At 35.2% G+C, this 16,556-nt stretch overlaps 1 protein-coding gene across 1 annotated transcript; it reads right to left on the reverse strand.

Annotated features, from left to right (window-relative positions):
• Positions 1 to 487: 487 nt before the first annotated feature.
• Positions 488 to 5,501, reverse strand: LOC107765408 (nuclear transcription factor Y subunit C-1). The gene is made up of 2 exons (XM_016584046.2): positions 4,552 to 5,501; positions 488 to 719 (listed from the first exon to the last, which is right to left on the reverse strand). Exons 1-2 carry the CDS (start codon positions 5,238 to 5,240, stop codon positions 716 to 718), a joined length of 693 nt encoding a protein of 230 aa, XP_016439532.1. The 5' UTR covers positions 5,241 to 5,501; the 3' UTR covers positions 488 to 715.
• Positions 5,502 to 16,556: the final 11,055 nt, after the last annotated feature.

A 16,556-nucleotide genomic window follows, 5' to 3' on the forward strand; every position in this document is an offset into this window, starting at 1 on the left:
CCAATAACGATGTAAACTGGGTAGCGTATTCTCAAAGATTAACACTTGGAACTCAAATCGAGAGATGTGGAACCACATTACTCCTTAAACCTATATATTAAGTCGTGTAGCTTGCATGACCAAACATTATGATTCTTTACCCCTTAGTTAAGACCAAACACTGCTATTCTTGAGTACATTACACTGCAAGCATGAACTTACAAGAATGTCTTCCCTCTCTTGACCTGCATGCAACTATCTTACAAGATTAAGGTTATTCTAGTCAATTCAACTGATCTCAACAAGGAGTAATAAAGAACTCTTGAGCTTATCTTTGTGGCAAAGTAGTTATACTGAACCAAACAAGAAAAAGAGAACTCTACAAGTAAGGCATTGTTGACACTAGGTTTTCTAAATTATCCCCACTACCGATAATTCCATCATAGCACTATAGCAAGAGAACAATAGTCCGAAAGAGAACCAATTAAAGTAACACACACAATTGTTATGCAAGTAGTAAGGTCAGTTTATTATAACACAGAAATCCATAAACATTCTGATAAACTACACAAAGTTTTATACAAACAAGACGACTAAAGGATTCAAGTCATTACAGTTAAGCCAGTATCCATGGACACTAGCAATAAGGATCATTCACATTTGAGGACATGTACCATTAGTAACTAATAGCTTCCTTTGTGCCACTAAGCGACTGGATCGGCAGCAAACATGATCATTAACTGCAGCAAGATCAAATAGAACAAAATATCACAAACAATTAATGGTTGAACCATAGGAATGAGAAATCAGAGTCTTATATCCTCAAACAGAACCATGTTAAGAAACTACAGCCGACAAATACTCAAATAGATAAGTTACCTGCTTAGCCCCACAAGTAAAACCACATCAAGAAAATACAACCCATAAACAGATAACAACAGTGAAGTAAGAAAAAGCAGATAGAGACTATATTTAACCTTAGCATATATATCTGCCAACATGATACCAAACAAATTGAGACATGCCACGAATGAGTAAAATAACATGAACATGACGGGATTAATGAATAGGAGTAGCTCATAATTATGAGACCGTCTAAACCAGAAAAAAAAGATAAAGAGGGACGGAATAAATATGTCAAAGTATACAGGTTGAGAACAAAGCATGGCGCGTGATATCCATTAGGAAATTAACATCAACTGAATAAGGTAGCAAGGCTTAGAATCACATCTGAGCTCCAAATGCGATGTATGCTGCTGAGCTATTAGGCGACCTAAACAGCATTCATGTTTAGGCTGCTCACACATGATTGTTGGCATTCGCAACTCAACATACTTTTCCTAAATTATCATTTTTCTTAATAATGATGGTATCCGAGCTAACATATGTGCAGCTCAACTAATTCACCTGTACCTCCTAAATTAACATTTTTACCCTACAATTTTGTTATCTATGGGGATACATAGTACATAATAAATATTGTACAAATATATTATTTTGTCCACACACCTAAAATATTAGGTGTGTTGGGATCTCATTTATCAAAAATATATTTTTAATAAAATTCACATGTATCGAACTATTTAATCCACCATGATTCCAAATTAGCACGAACTCAACATATCAACTCTACATTAAGTAAGCGAATGAGTTATACTACACCACTCTTTGACAATCTCAACTGCCCAGAATAAATGCTTTTTACGGGAACATCCAAAAACCCTCTATATTAACCTTTGCAATCAGAACCCTAAGTTAAGTAAATGCAATTTCCTTAATCATATAATTATGCAGAAATGAAAGATTGGCCAACCGTGGAAAGACAAAAGAAGCATTTCAGTAATTATTTTCACAGATATTCTCATCATTATAAAAGAACAGGGAAAAAATTGACAAACACGGTGGAACCCTAAATCTCTCTTTAGAAATAGGTCCCTCAAAAAACCTGCACCAAAAAATTAATAACAATAAAACAATTGCACAAGCACACATAGAACATGCACAAAAGAGCAAAATGGAAATTTATATTCATTGTTTCTGGTAAAGAAAAATTTGCTATAGCATATGAAAACCTAGCATAATATGTAGTTCCTCTCTAAGTGGCCAAACAACGAAAGTCATTACAATTCATGCATGAACTATATTTTTGGAAGCATTTCAAAATTCTGTAGCCATATCATGTAGACAACTACTGAGAAAGTAGCCAGCAGAAGTATATCATAATTTATAAACTGCCTAAGCTAAGTTGGAAAGCATTAAATGTAAGTTGTGTCGAGTTCTTTAAAGTGCAACTGTACATCCCTATCAATCTCTAGAAAGTAGCACATCACAAGCGAGATAAGTACTCTGGGGAAGGATGGTTCCTGTAAACAGCAACAAGAGTTCCCCCGATAGTACTTTAAGATATTTTAGGACGTAACTTTATATTTTACTCTACAGTTTAAAATCACTTACTGGTAATTTACCTTAAATTCAGTCCTAAACTGCTCGTATTCAGGGGGTGATGTGTTCTTTGAAGTACATTAATTATAGAACCGTATTCTAGAAACATCTAGAAAATATAGTGCGCACCATTATTGTCCATTTCCAGAGAACTGAAGCCCAATTTTGACAGGGTTTCTGCTGGATGAGGGTTTCGCTAGTAGCTAAACCAATGTAGTGCAAAAAGTGAACTTTTTGTGTCTAAGATGCAAAGAAATCAAATAGAAGGTGTCATGTGAGGAATGGAAACAATGTACAGCTATTAATCAAGAGGGAATGGTGTATTGGTACTAGCTCCATAGGATATATATACACAGTAGAGCTTCAACTTTGTTTTAAGATACTGTGAATTAAGTCCTTTAATTTTGTTCTTCATCCTCTACAATCATGATAAGTACAGGAACAATCCCTTCCTTTTCTCTTTGTTCCCCTTCCTCTTCATTCAAATATATTAACCTTAAAGAAAGAGGGAACAAAGGAGGAAAAGAATAAAGAGGCAGCCCGGTGCACTAAGCTCCCGCTATGCGCGGGGTCCGAGGAAAAGAATAAAGGAGGGATTTCAAGAATTTAATCTACCCAACAATGAGAATCAAACGGAATAATTTAACTCTTTTCTGGAAGAGATTGAAGTAAATCTAACTCGTTTTCTAAATAAAAACCATCCATTGACCATGTATAATTACGGTTGAGCAACAGACTGGAATAACTCTAGTTAAGCTTTCAATTGAAAACAAGGCAAAGGTAAAATTGGATCATCCATTGAATACATACAATTTTAACCTAGAGTTGCTCTCATCTATAACTATTTCTAAAAGCTTATCCAGAGTTTTTGAACCTAGCAATAAAAATTAAAATGAACCAAACAACAGATGAGTCATGAGTTACAAGTCATGGCTGAACTGTCTCGTAGAGCATAACTCATCAGTTGACGTAACATCTAATATTACTAAAATAAGATGAAAACTCAATCACCACAAAGAAACATGCTCAGTTTAAAGTTCTCATCACTAGATTAGCATATTAATTTAGGTAAGATTATTTGTTTTTTGATTGTCAATATAACTTCTACTCTCACCCTGAAAACGAATCATAAGACGGTGAACTTCTTTTCCTTTACGATAGCTTCTTTGAGAAGTCAGAGTGGGAGAAAACCTATGGAAACGTTTTGAGGAAATATAGATGAGCTTCTACATTCAAGAAAAAGTAACTGATTTGCTTACTGTCCATGCAAAGCGCCAAATATCTGACACCATATGCATCCTGATTTCTCTTTCTTGGCGGTCACGCAAAAGACAGAAAAGGAGAAAATAGATGGTTATGACTAACCAAATCCAACTATCCTAGTTCTTCGGACTTGCTCTGGATATTCTTTCCTATACGACATACCTAAGTCAACACAGTTGGCAACAAATTTAATTCCACTTTACTACTGGCCACGTGTTCAATTTGCATCAGCATAGCCAAGAATTATACCCTAACGAACATGTAAACCACATAAAAGGCTCCGGGAGACGGGAAATGTTTTTCATACTTTGTAACACAGATAAAGACATCAAATATCAGCTCATTCTCAGGATTATAGGTAACATTATGGATGGAATATCCCAAGCATGCATATATGTGTGAAAGCATATATGTTGCCCTAAGATATCCACAAAATCCAGATATGTCAATTCATTTTCTCCACAAATGAAATTAATGAAGCAAAAATGATGGCTGAAAGTCTTGAGTGCACATTGATTATTGAACTCCTACCTCCATGTTGCAACATCAATGAGATTGCACCAGCATATATAAGAAATTTACTTGAATTTGGGAAGCATTGCCCAAAATGTGTTCAACATGCAAGAAGGCAAACATATAAAAAGCAAAAATATATGTAGCTACTATCTGCTAGAGTGAAATTAAAACAAGTAAAAATTTCAGTTTTAACAACAAACATTAACATCCCCAAACCTCAAGTCCTCAGAAAAACAAAAAAGTTAGCACCTTTCAGAAAAATGGAAAAAAAAAGAAGCTATTTCATTTGACTAAATTTATTTTATCAAACCCTAGCTTACCCAGATCTGAAGAGAATAATGACAAAATTACCTTTGACCATCAAGGTTACCCTGTCCACTGCTGCCTCCACTTGCATAGGAATTATCCTCAGCAGTCTGCCAAACGGACTGCCACGCCTGCGACGGCGGTGGCGGAGGCTGAACGTACATCGAAGGATCAACCCCAGGCATAGCAGGCCGGCCCATCATCACACCCGGTGGAGCAGGCTGACCCATTGGTGGGTAATAGTAAGGCACACCACTAGCTGTGGACCCCACAATCCCAGCAGGCCCAAGACCAACACCACCCTCTTCCTTGATCTCATCCCTAGGAACAATGTCAACAAGGAAATCAAAAATGTCAGTCCGCGTAATCGCCGCAGCGATGTCGTTCTTCTGTAAAGTTCGACGCTTATTTTCCTCAGCGTGAAGCCAGGAACGAATAGTGAGTTCCAGAATGAAAAGCTCACACGCTTTGGCGAATAAAATGGGGGCTTCAGCGGAGATCATGCGGACATCCTCGTCAGCTTTCATGATCTTCTTGATTCGGGCGAGAGGAAGTTGGTGGTTCTTGAAATCGTTAACCTGTTCGATTTCTTGGCGCTGGTAGGTCCAGAACATCTGGAGCTGCTGTTGCTGTTGCTGAAGGAGGTGGTGGTACGGTGGCTGCGTTGGGTACGCCGCTGCTGCTGCTGCCGCCGCCGCCGCTGCATTCGCCGCCGATTGCTGGTTGTTTTCCATTGGCGTTTTGGACGAGGTGGTTCACCGGCGATTTTTCCTATTTTAACACAGAGACAAGAGAAATGGAGGACTTGTGTAGCTGTGCTCAATATATACAGTGAGAGAAAAAAAAAAGTTAATGCCAAATTGTTTTTATTGGTAATTTTGGATATTTTTGGTGAAGGAATAAGTATTGATGCTTGAGGTACAACTGTGAAAGGCAAATGAGGGAAAAGGAAATAGGGCCCATATTCTTTTTTTAATTAGATGAAAATCTTACTAATAGTGGAGATTGCCAATGGATAATATATAGTCCTATCTACTTTGGTTTTTTCTTACCGGAAGAGGAAGAGGAAGAAGAAGAGGGGAGTGGGGACCACATACAAAGAGACTAAAGTCACCATTGGCTTATCCTTAGGACCCTTTGCCTTCATTGTTGTTAGATCGAGGAGGCCTTACGCCGCGCCACATGGAGAGACCATTGTATGACACGTGGACTCACACTTAAGCTAAGCCCTCTCATCTCCTATAACGACAAATACTTACTTCCCCTTTAATTTAAATGAAATACTTTGTTTTAATAACTATTTTTATATTTAAAAATATTTTAATTTTATACTTTTTATTTTACGCATGAAAAACTTTTTTCTCTTAAGCTTTTAGAACTACATATTTCAAAAGTCTTTTTTTTCTTAAATTTTGTATCAAGTTAAACAATATTATCTAAATTGAAATGGATAAAATATTTACTAGCGTCTTTGTTTGCAATAGATCGATATCAATTTACTATAGTTAGATAATTTGATAGTGAGAAAATATATTACGGTTAACTTAAAGAAGTTTATATATGTAAACACATGTTATACTTCGATTTAGGATAAATATCTAGGGAGGATAAGTTTTTTACATGCGAGTAGTGTTAATCCCAACATATAATACAGTTTTCGGCTGGAATGCATAAGAAAAAATAACCATCACATCACATAATTAATATAGCATTTAATTGTGGGTTAATTCTGCTTAATTAAATAATATGAAATATGAATACGTATAAAAATATGAAATATGAACAATTCTAAAAAAATCGTATAAAAATATGTAATTGAATGGCAGAAATTTGCCTATTTAAAGATAAAATTACTCTTTTAGAGTGAATTATATATGTATGTATGACGATCATTAATTTATGTTATTAATTAATCATCGCAAAAATAATTGTTATACTATCAACTTGCATAACTAACATGCGAACCAAAAGAAAGGTAGACATCTATTCATCAATTATCACGAGGTTGAAAAAGCTCTCCTAAGAGTAGAAGCATTAGAATTTCAATTCTTTTCCTTTTTTTTTTGAGGTATGAGCTCACCGCTATGTAATAATTAGATAGACAAAAGAAGGGCGGACAACCTCTAGTTTAATTATTAAAAGTAAAAAATATATCCAATAACAATGGTATATTAATTATACTTTTAATTATTGACGGTTAAAACTCAAATGATGAAAACAGTGTACATTCAACTACTTCGTCACCGTTGAAGGCACATTTCAATAAAGTATGTATAGTGCAAATTGCAATGTAAGTAGGAAAACAATACTATAGTTTATCAGAAAGAAAAGTAAACGAAAATAATATAAACCGAATTCAAGTTAAATATAGAGTAACAAATATTTGTCAAATATTTAGCTTACATTAATCGTTAGAGAGTATCCATATTCGATTTTTGTGTAAGGCTTTCTATTGGTGCTCATAATAATTTTACATTATTTCACCCATTTTAAGCTATTGATACCAATCGAATATTTGGTTATAACTTAGTTACTATAACAGTTTTATCTTTACCTATTTCATGGTTCTCATTTCATCTCTTAACTATTCAGTTAGAGAATGTATTGTCTTAGCTTATTGGTCGTTGTAATGATTTTTGAAGAAGTTTTATGATAATTAATTTATCAATTGCCTTAAAATTTTGGATTAAGTGCTCAATTCTTTACAACAAAATGATAATTATGTGAATATATATATATATATATATATATATATATATATATATATATATATATATATATATATATATATATATATATATATATATATATATGTGTTTATGCAATTAATCTCTTTTTATGTTTTGTTGAGAAATGAGGAAACAAATCATGAGTTGCATCTGAGTCCTTTTCTTTGTTTAACTGCGGCATTGTTCGTCTAGATTTAGATTTTATTAAATACTTTTTCTTAATATGGAAAATCAAGCTCGTAATACTCGTACGAAAACGAGCTACGACTTAATAAAATAACAGTACTGTGGAAAAGACAGTGTCTATAAAATGATAGATGGTAAAACATTCGTTCCTTTTTCTTTTTTCAAAAAAATTATGCATTTATTCCTTCACGAATTCCTTTTTCAAGAGTTCCTTTGTTCTGTCAAATGAACCTTTTTTCTTCTTTCTATTTTAATAAAGGCATCTCGTATGGTCGGAAGAATTAGATGCCCCTTATTTTTCTTTTCCTTTCTGTTACGTAAAGTGGTACGTATTGTATTTCAGACGAAATTACCTTTTGTGGCATTTCACCAATCAAACAACCTCATCTAAATTTATAATCAATTTTTTTCTAACTGGTATCAAGAATAAATGAAACAACCTCACGGGATTACCTTTTGTGGCATTTCACCATTCTAACTGGTATGATTTCTGCCAAGACAATTGCATCCGAAATGAAAATCAAACCCGAACTTTGTAAGTAACGTGTGATATATAGAAAAAAATAATTTGACGAGAATATTGATATTGAAATCTCTTGAAGAGTCCTTCAGAGTTAATTACTATTTATACATAGTAGACAAGACTATTTTTTCACTTCAAAATAGATTTGAACAATTCGAAGCATATGAAAATGTTTTTTGTTTTCTATTTAGCGTAAAAAACTGAGATCACTAGATAATGAAAATTTGGAAAAATACTGCCTTAATCTTGAGTGTTCCTTAAAGCATAATAATCAATCCGATATTGATGGTTTATATTTATTTTCTGAATTAAAAGTGTTAAGGAAAATAGTACAATTAGAAGATAACAATTTAATTGATATACTCAATCAAATAAAAAGATTTGATTCTTAACCAAATGCCTATATTGCTTATAGAATAATGTTAATAACTCTTGTTACCGTTACTTCAGCAGAAAGAAGTTTTTCGAAATTAAAATTGATAAAATCTTAACTTAGCTCAATAATGTCTGAAGAGAGGTTAAATAAATTAACTATATTGTCAATTGAGAAAGAATTATTAGAAAAAAATTGATTATAATTTTTTTTTAATAACTTTGCATCTAAAACAATAGACTTCAAATTTAAAAGATAATTATTAATTAAAATAAAGGCCCCTCATAAAATTTGGCTTTAGGCCAAAAACTTCGTCGGACCGCCCCTGTTTAAGGGCACCGTGGTTCGGGCTTGATGCTCCTGTTAGGAGGTGTTAGAGGTTGACCATGGCGGGTTTAATTTGAGAAGAGGTCGATGTTGGCCAAAGAAGTATTGGGAAGAGATGATTAGGCAGGACATTGAACTGCTTCAGGTTACTGAAGACATTACCCTTGATAGCACGGTGTGGAGGTCGAATATTATGATAGAAGGTTAGTAGGTAGTGAAAGTTTTCTCCCTTTTCTTACCAGAAGTATTTAGTAGCACTCATGTACCTTCATATTCTTAGATCTATATTACGTCATGTTATTTAGTTCGTTTCTTGGAAACAACCTCTCTTCCTTCATAAGATAGGGTAAGGTTCGCGTACACACTACCCTCCCCAGACCCCACATGTGTGAAATTGCAATGGATTTGTTGTTGTTGTTGTTATTGTTGTTATTTAGTTTGCTTCAGTTATCGTATTTCCATGTTGTTACTGTTTGATACTACTTATTTCTTCTTCTCACCTTTTCTGAGCCGAAAGTCTATTGGAAAGAACCTCTCTATCTTCACTAGGTATGGGTAAAGTCTAAGTACATACCTGAATATACTGAATTTATTGGTATTGTTGCTGCACTTTAGGGCTCCAGGTATATATAAAGCAATAACAACCAGAAAGAGTAATATTAATTAGAGTTTATTTTAGAAAATAATAGGACGGGACTGGTTTAGAGATTTTCTCAAAGAGGGGGAAGATAAACATAAAATGAAAACTTTTAGGGTGTGTTTGGTATGAAGGAACATATTTTCCTAAAAAATGTTTTCATGAAAAATGAGTTGTTTTATCACTTATTTTCCTTTATTTGATTGGTGAGTGAAAAACTTTTTCCGAAAAATATTTTCTAGTATTTGGTTAGAGAGTAGAAAATATATTTTTATGCTACTCTCCTCATCCCCCCTCCCCTAAGGCCCCAATGTTTCCTTGCTCTCCCCTCCTCCCCCCCCCCCAAATTCCCAACATTTTCGGGACTTTATTTTTTTTAAGAATTTAATTATTCTTATAAAAATTCATATAAAACCAAAAGGAACTAATGTGCTGCTTTACTTTTTTACGTAAAAATAAAGTTGAAATTTGTGCTCCATAACTAAAAAGAAAATACTTTTTTTTTGGTTTGAAAAAGAAAGTACTATTTCTACAACATGAAAATAAAGTACTCATTTTATTGAAATAAAAGAAAATATTTTTTCTACACCATGAAAAGAAAATACTCATTTTGTTGAAATGAAAAAAAAAGACTTTTTTTTACATCATGAAAAAAAATCACTTTTTTTGTTAAAATAAAAAAAATATTTTTTTATATTATGAAAAAAAAATACTCATTTGTTGAAATGAAAAAAAAATCTATCTATAACATGAAAAGAAAGTAATATTAATAATATTTTTATTTAGGGTGCGGGTGGGGGTGAGGGGGTGGGGTAGGTTGGTGGGGATGGGGAAGATTGAAAAGGAGTTTTGAAAAATATTTTTCCTTCTCTTGATAAGGGAAAATATTTTTCTCCCAATTGGAGGAAAATGAGTTCATGAGAAAAAATATTTTTCAAAATATTTAAGCCAACCAAACATGAAAAAATTAAAAAATATTCGTACCAAACACACCCTTAGTCCTTTTCAAGTTACATGCATGTTTCTCTATCATCACGTTGATTCGCAAACATCATGCATCCAAGTGAATTTCAGATCATCTGAAGAGAACAACACTTTCCTTGTTTTCTATTTGCACGCAATCAATTAAACTAGCGGTCGAGTCTTAATTAACATTGTTTAAAAAGAACAATTCCATAAAAATTAAAAATATTTGTAACATTTGGTATAAGACCGATTAAATTTACAATAAAACAGTAAGTAATATTCAACTTTTGTCTTTTCATGTTTCTCGTTTCCTCCGCGTGAGCCAAAAACAATTAGGTTTAAGGTTAATAGTTTTGTATTTCGACTTTGTTTTATCTTACAAACAAAAAGAAGAGAACAGTTGAACTGTTTGTCTTTTCATGTTCATCGTTTTCTCCGCCATGTCATTTTGCAAACAAATCGACAAAAATCACATTCACATTGCAACTACATTTGTAAGAATACCAGCAAATAGAGGGAGCTTCATTCTGGTAATATGATTTATTCTCGCATCTTATAGGGGGAGAATTAGATGTCCTTGCAAAGAAGTATGTTTCAATTTTCTATTTTAACTTTGTGCTAGTTACACCTAAGATCATATCTATCTGACTAAATACGGAGTTTAAGAAAAAAAATTAAGATTTTTGGAACTTATGGTCTCAAAATTTCAATATTTGTGTGTTTATAAAAACTTCTCGTTAAGGATAATATGAGTAAGTTACATGAAATTAAAAGTTTTTCTTTTTTATGAGCTTTATTTTCTCTTTGCCAAGTTCATTTAGTCAATAATCGGGTTAACTATTAACCACTTATAATATCTAGGTTGTCAAATAAAATCATACTATATTATAAGTATGAAGTCTATAATGATGAACAATAAGACCAAAATATCCATCAAAAGTTAAATAACTATTGTACCCTTTAAGCAAGCATTATTTCAAGAGATTTTTTGTGCAAAAATGTAAATATACATTTTATAAAGATAACAAAAAAAAAAGTTAAATCAAAAGATAGAAAACCATGGGGAGCCACTGCCACAAATGTGAAACGGTTCAGATGACTAACTTTTAACAAAACATCATTTATTAAGACATTTGGTTTTCTCGTGAAATGTGTGTCAAAGGTCAAGAGTGAAACAAAATACATTAAATAGTTTCCCTTTGTTATGCTCAAAATATAAATAATTTAAAAAGTTTCAATCCGTGTAGACCAAATTCATCTGAATATATCTTAATATCCAATCAAATGATATATTCAATGATGCATTAAAAGAAAGATGAAAAGTCATTCTTCATTAATATATTCAACGATGCATTAAAAGAACAGAGAAATATGAGGAACGTGAAAGGATTGAAATTAGATAAATACAATACAAAGTTAAATTCTTCTCTGATTCGCACACACCTCCCCATAAACAAAAAGTTCTTTCTACCATTTTGAACTAATTCTAGAGCTAAGATAATTTGGATGGAAGCGAGAGTCAACTGTTTTAGAATTCCTAACTAAGTATCTCGCTAAAATGAAAAAAAGGAGGATCTTATTAGCGATGCTATTTCAAAAGTATGAGGTGTCACATTTGATAGGGGTTCTCTCAACAAAGTAATTGATCGGTCATTATTATTTATTATTATACATAGTGATTCAGATATCGTTTATATCAACAAATTAAAGAGCTAGACGAGTGGAGCTCCTCCAGTTTTTCTCGTGACTGGGCAATTAAGTTCTATATTATAGTACACCAAGGTATGAGTACTATGTAAATATATTCTTGTCATGGAACTTTTTCAAGGAACCGAAATATCCATGGTTATGGGTCAAAGACAAAAGCAATCTTTGTTAGCTTCCATGGCAATGGAATCTCTTAGCTGAAAGTTCGACTTGGAGAAGAAGCTAAGAGAGAATTCTGAGAAACAGAGTTACTGTTTTATTGAAGTTGAAGAAAATGAACTGAACTTTACATTTTAATATCTACAGTGTATTTATACTACAAATTAGTTACTAACTTCCTAACAATCTTTCTAACTGTGTAACTAATAAGATTAGCTAACTCTACTCTTAACCACCTAAACTAGCTGTAGTTTAATAGTTCCACTTCTCTTAACACTCCCCCTCAAGATGAAGGCTTGAAGAGGTCCTTCACTCCAAGCTTGTCTAGTAGATAGTCATGCTGAGTCTTTCCCAAGCTCTTTGTGAGTAAGTCTGCTAGTTGTTCCTTGGTGGACACATGCTGGGTTTTCATCATGCCTTACAGTATTCTTTCTCGAACAAAATGACAGTCTATATCAATGTGTTTGATTTTTTTATGGAAAATGGGATTAGCTGCAATTTGAATTGCAGCTTTGCTATCACACGTAAGTTGCACAGGTGAGTTTAGCTGAATTCCAAGTTCTTTGAACAGCCCAATTAGGCAAACTATCTCAGCAGTACATGATGCCATACTTCTGAACTCAGCTTCTGGACACAGTCTCCTATTTCTTTGATTTCCATGAGATTAATGCATCACCAAACTTTACTAAATAACATGTGACTGACCTCCTAGTTTGTAAGCAGGAACCCCAGCCAGAGTCACAGTATGCAGACAACTGATTAGTATTCTGTACTGGCATAAAGAGTCCTAGCACATGAGCCCCTTTTATGTACCTTACAACTCTCAATGCTGCTTCCATGTATGACACCTTAGGATTGTGCATGTACTGACTTAAGACTTGAACCACAAAGGCTAGGTCTGGTCTGTTCATAGTCAAGTAAAATAGCCTCCATACAAGCCTTTGATAGATGCCTGGATCTTTGAGTGTTGCATCTATTGCTTCTGAACTTTTTACACCTGTTACAGCCTTGTCATACTCCACAGAAGTTAACTTCTGATTCAGCTCAAGAGGTGTGCCTACAGGCTTAGCTCCCCCTAGCCCTGACTCAGATATGAGTTCCAAGGCATACTTTCTTTGAGACATGACAATACCTTCCTTTGATCTCGCAAATTCAATGCCCAGAAAAAACTTCAGAGCACCTAGATCTTTCATCTTAAAGTTGCTCTGCAGATCTGCTTTTGCCTGGTTAAGTAGCACCACATTGTTGCATGTGATTAGTTGATCATCCATATAAACCAAAACCACAACTAAGTCACTGCCCTTGTGTTTGGTGAATAAGGAGTAGTCAAAGTGACTTTGCTGAAATCCCATGTGCAGTAATGCCTCAGTTAGTTTCTTGTTCCATTGCCTTGGGGCCTGTTTGAGCCCATACATGGCCTTATGTAGTTTGCAAACCTTGTGAGCCTCCCTTTGTCTAACAAACCTATCAGGAATCTGCATGTACACTTCTTCTAGGAGATCACCATTGAGAAAGGTATTGTGCATATCCATTTGGTAAATAACCCATTGTTTAGCTGCTGCTAAGGCAATGATTGTCCTGACTGTTACCGTCTTTACTACAGGAGAAAATGTTTCATTATTGTCAAGGCCCTCTTTCTGGCTATAGCCTTTGGCTACCAGCCTGGCCTTGTACCTCTCAACTTCCCCTGAAGCCTTAAACTTTACTTTGAAAATCCATTTGCACCCAATAGGTGTTTTGCCTGCAGGAAGATCCATAATACTCATTGTGTGGTTGTCTTCTAGAGCAGCTATTTCAAGTTTCATAGCTTCAATCCACCTGGGATTTGTGACTGCTTCTCGGAAGGATTTTGGTTATGTAAGGGAAGAGTAAGATACGAGAGCATGTATGTGAGCTGGTTTGAGAGTGTCATAAGACATACATGAGGAAATAGGGTATTTACATGTATGCGAGGTGACTGGTATGGTCACATAATCTTGTAGCCACAAGGGTGGTTTGCTAGGTCTTGATAACTTTCTAAGGTTCATAACAAGAGCCCGTGATGGCTCTGAAACACAAGGCTCAATAGCAGAAGGAGAGTAACCTAAAGAAGTATGTTCCTCTGAATGTTGTTGTGCATGTGAAGGAGCAGTTGTGAATGTGTCCATAATTGGACTCTGAGATGGATGAGGAGACAAAGGAGTACCATGAGGCTCATGCATATGTTGCACTTCTGTGGTAGAAGGAAAAAGGTCTAGAACATGAAACATGGGAGTGCCAGTGATTTGTAGATGTTTAAAAGGAAAGATGTTTTCTTGAAATACCATATTTCTACTCACAATAAAGGATTTTGAGTGAAGGTCATAGATCTTGTAGCCCTTCTGAGTTGAAGAATAGCCCAGAAAGCCTCCAGGTACTGCTCTTGAAGCAAATTTGTCCAATTCCTTGGATGAGATTGCATAGCACAAGCAATCAAATGCTTTGAGATGTGAGAGGGATGGATCATGCAAATAAAGTATCTCAAAAGGTGATTTGCCACCAATGTCTCTTGAGGCAAGTTTGTTGATCAAATAAACATGATACACATTCTCCCCAGAATTTCAAAGGGATAGCAACCTGAAATCTCAGAGCTCTGGGCATCCCTAAAATTGTCCTGTGTCTCCTCTCAGCAACTCCATTTTGCTGAGGAGTGTAGGTGCAGGTACTTTGATGAATAATGCCCATGGATGACAGGAGATTGTGTACTTCATGATTAAAGAATTCACTTCCATTATCGGTTCTAAGAGTCTTAACTGATATAGAGAACACATTCTTCACCTTTGTTAGAAAATCTTTCAGAACAACCACTGTATCTGACTTAGAGACAAGCAAGAAAATCCAGGTAAACCTAGAGTAATCATCCACAATAGTATCAAAGAATCTTTTACTGTCATATGTTGTTACCCTATAGGGCCCCCATACATCACAATGTAGCAGTTCAAAAGCAGTATTAGAAGTAGTAGTGCTCAGTTTGTAAGGTAACTTTGTTTGCTTGGCTAAAGGACATACAATGCAGTGAGTGTAATTGGTGTTTTTCAGGTTACTCAGTGATGTGTACTTCTTTATTACATCTAGAGGTGCATGACCTAGCCTTCTATGCCAGATTATACTAGAATCAGAACATTCATTAGCCATACAAGCAAACTTATTCCCAGACTTAGTAGTTTTATTTACAAATTTCACCTCAGATACTTGTTGAGGAGTTTTATTCCTTAGTTGAGCTGGATCATATTGCAGTATACCACTTAGTAATGACTTGCCTTGCAGTAGGTACAATCCCTGATCCTCCTGTCACGACCCAAAATCTAACCTGTCGTGATGACACCTATCGTGGTACTAGGCAAGCCGACCTTTCCAAAATACTTTCAAAATTTAACAGAAGTGAATTAAGACATTTAAAATAACCGGATTTTTTCATAAATACGGGGTAAAACCCAAATAAAACATAAGTGCGAAAAAATAGCCTGACATCGGGGTGCCACTAAGTCATGAGCATCTAGATAACCAAACTAATACAACCAATGCCTAAGTATCAATACAAGACAAAAAGAAATATAGAAGGAGAGACAAGGTCCTGCGGACGCCGACAACTACCTCGTAGTCTCCGATACTTGATCACGCCCGAACTTAATGACCTCCGTGATCAAACACACCTGGATCTGCACATGAAGTGCAGGGTGTAGCATGAGTACAACCAACTCAGCAAGTAACATAAATAAATAAGGAACTGAGAAGCAGTGACGAGCTATACAGTACAGTTCATTTTAGAAGTTTTCAGTAAAGAGTGAACATGCTTTCAAATCCTGTGAAACCACTCCGGACCCGAACCAACTAACCCGGTATAACATAATATAGCTGAAAAGCACAAAAGGAAGTAGAAATGGGAAAAAGGTGGATATAACTCTCGAAACGACCGGATCGGTCGTTACATCCTCCCTCTCTTAAACAAGTGTTCATCCTCGAACGGATCTAGAAACATACTTGGAGTCTCGAATAGGCATGGATATCTGCTCCGCATCTCCCGCTCGGTCTCCCAGGTAGCCTCCTCCACAGGCTGACCTCTCCACTACACCTTTACCGAAGCTATGTCCTTTGACCTCAACTTCCGAACCTGCCGATCCAAAATGGCCACTGACTCCACGTCATAAGTCATATCACCTTCCAACTGAACCATGCTGAAGTCCAAAACATGGGACGGATCTCCAATATACTTCCGGAGCATGGAAACATGAAACACTGGATGCATACTCGACAATCTGGGTGGTAAGGCAAGCCTATAAGCCATCTCCTCTATCCTCTGAAGCACCTCAAAAGGCCCAATGAACCGGGGGCTCAACTTGCCCCTCTTCCCAAACCTCATAACACCCTTCATGGGTGATACCTTCATCAAAGCCTTCTCCCCAATCATAAAAGACACATCACGGA

Source organism: Nicotiana tabacum, chromosome 4 (genome assembly GCF_000715075.1).
Source record: "Nicotiana tabacum cultivar K326 chromosome 4, ASM71507v2, whole genome shotgun sequence".
NCBI lineage: Eukaryota > Viridiplantae > Streptophyta > Magnoliopsida > Solanales > Solanaceae > Nicotiana > Nicotiana tabacum.

Coding starts and splice junctions, on each gene's coding strand:
- LOC107765408 (XM_016584046.2), bottom strand. CDS start 5,240: ATGGAAAACAACCAGCAATCGGCGGCGAATGCAGCGGCGGCGGCGGCA.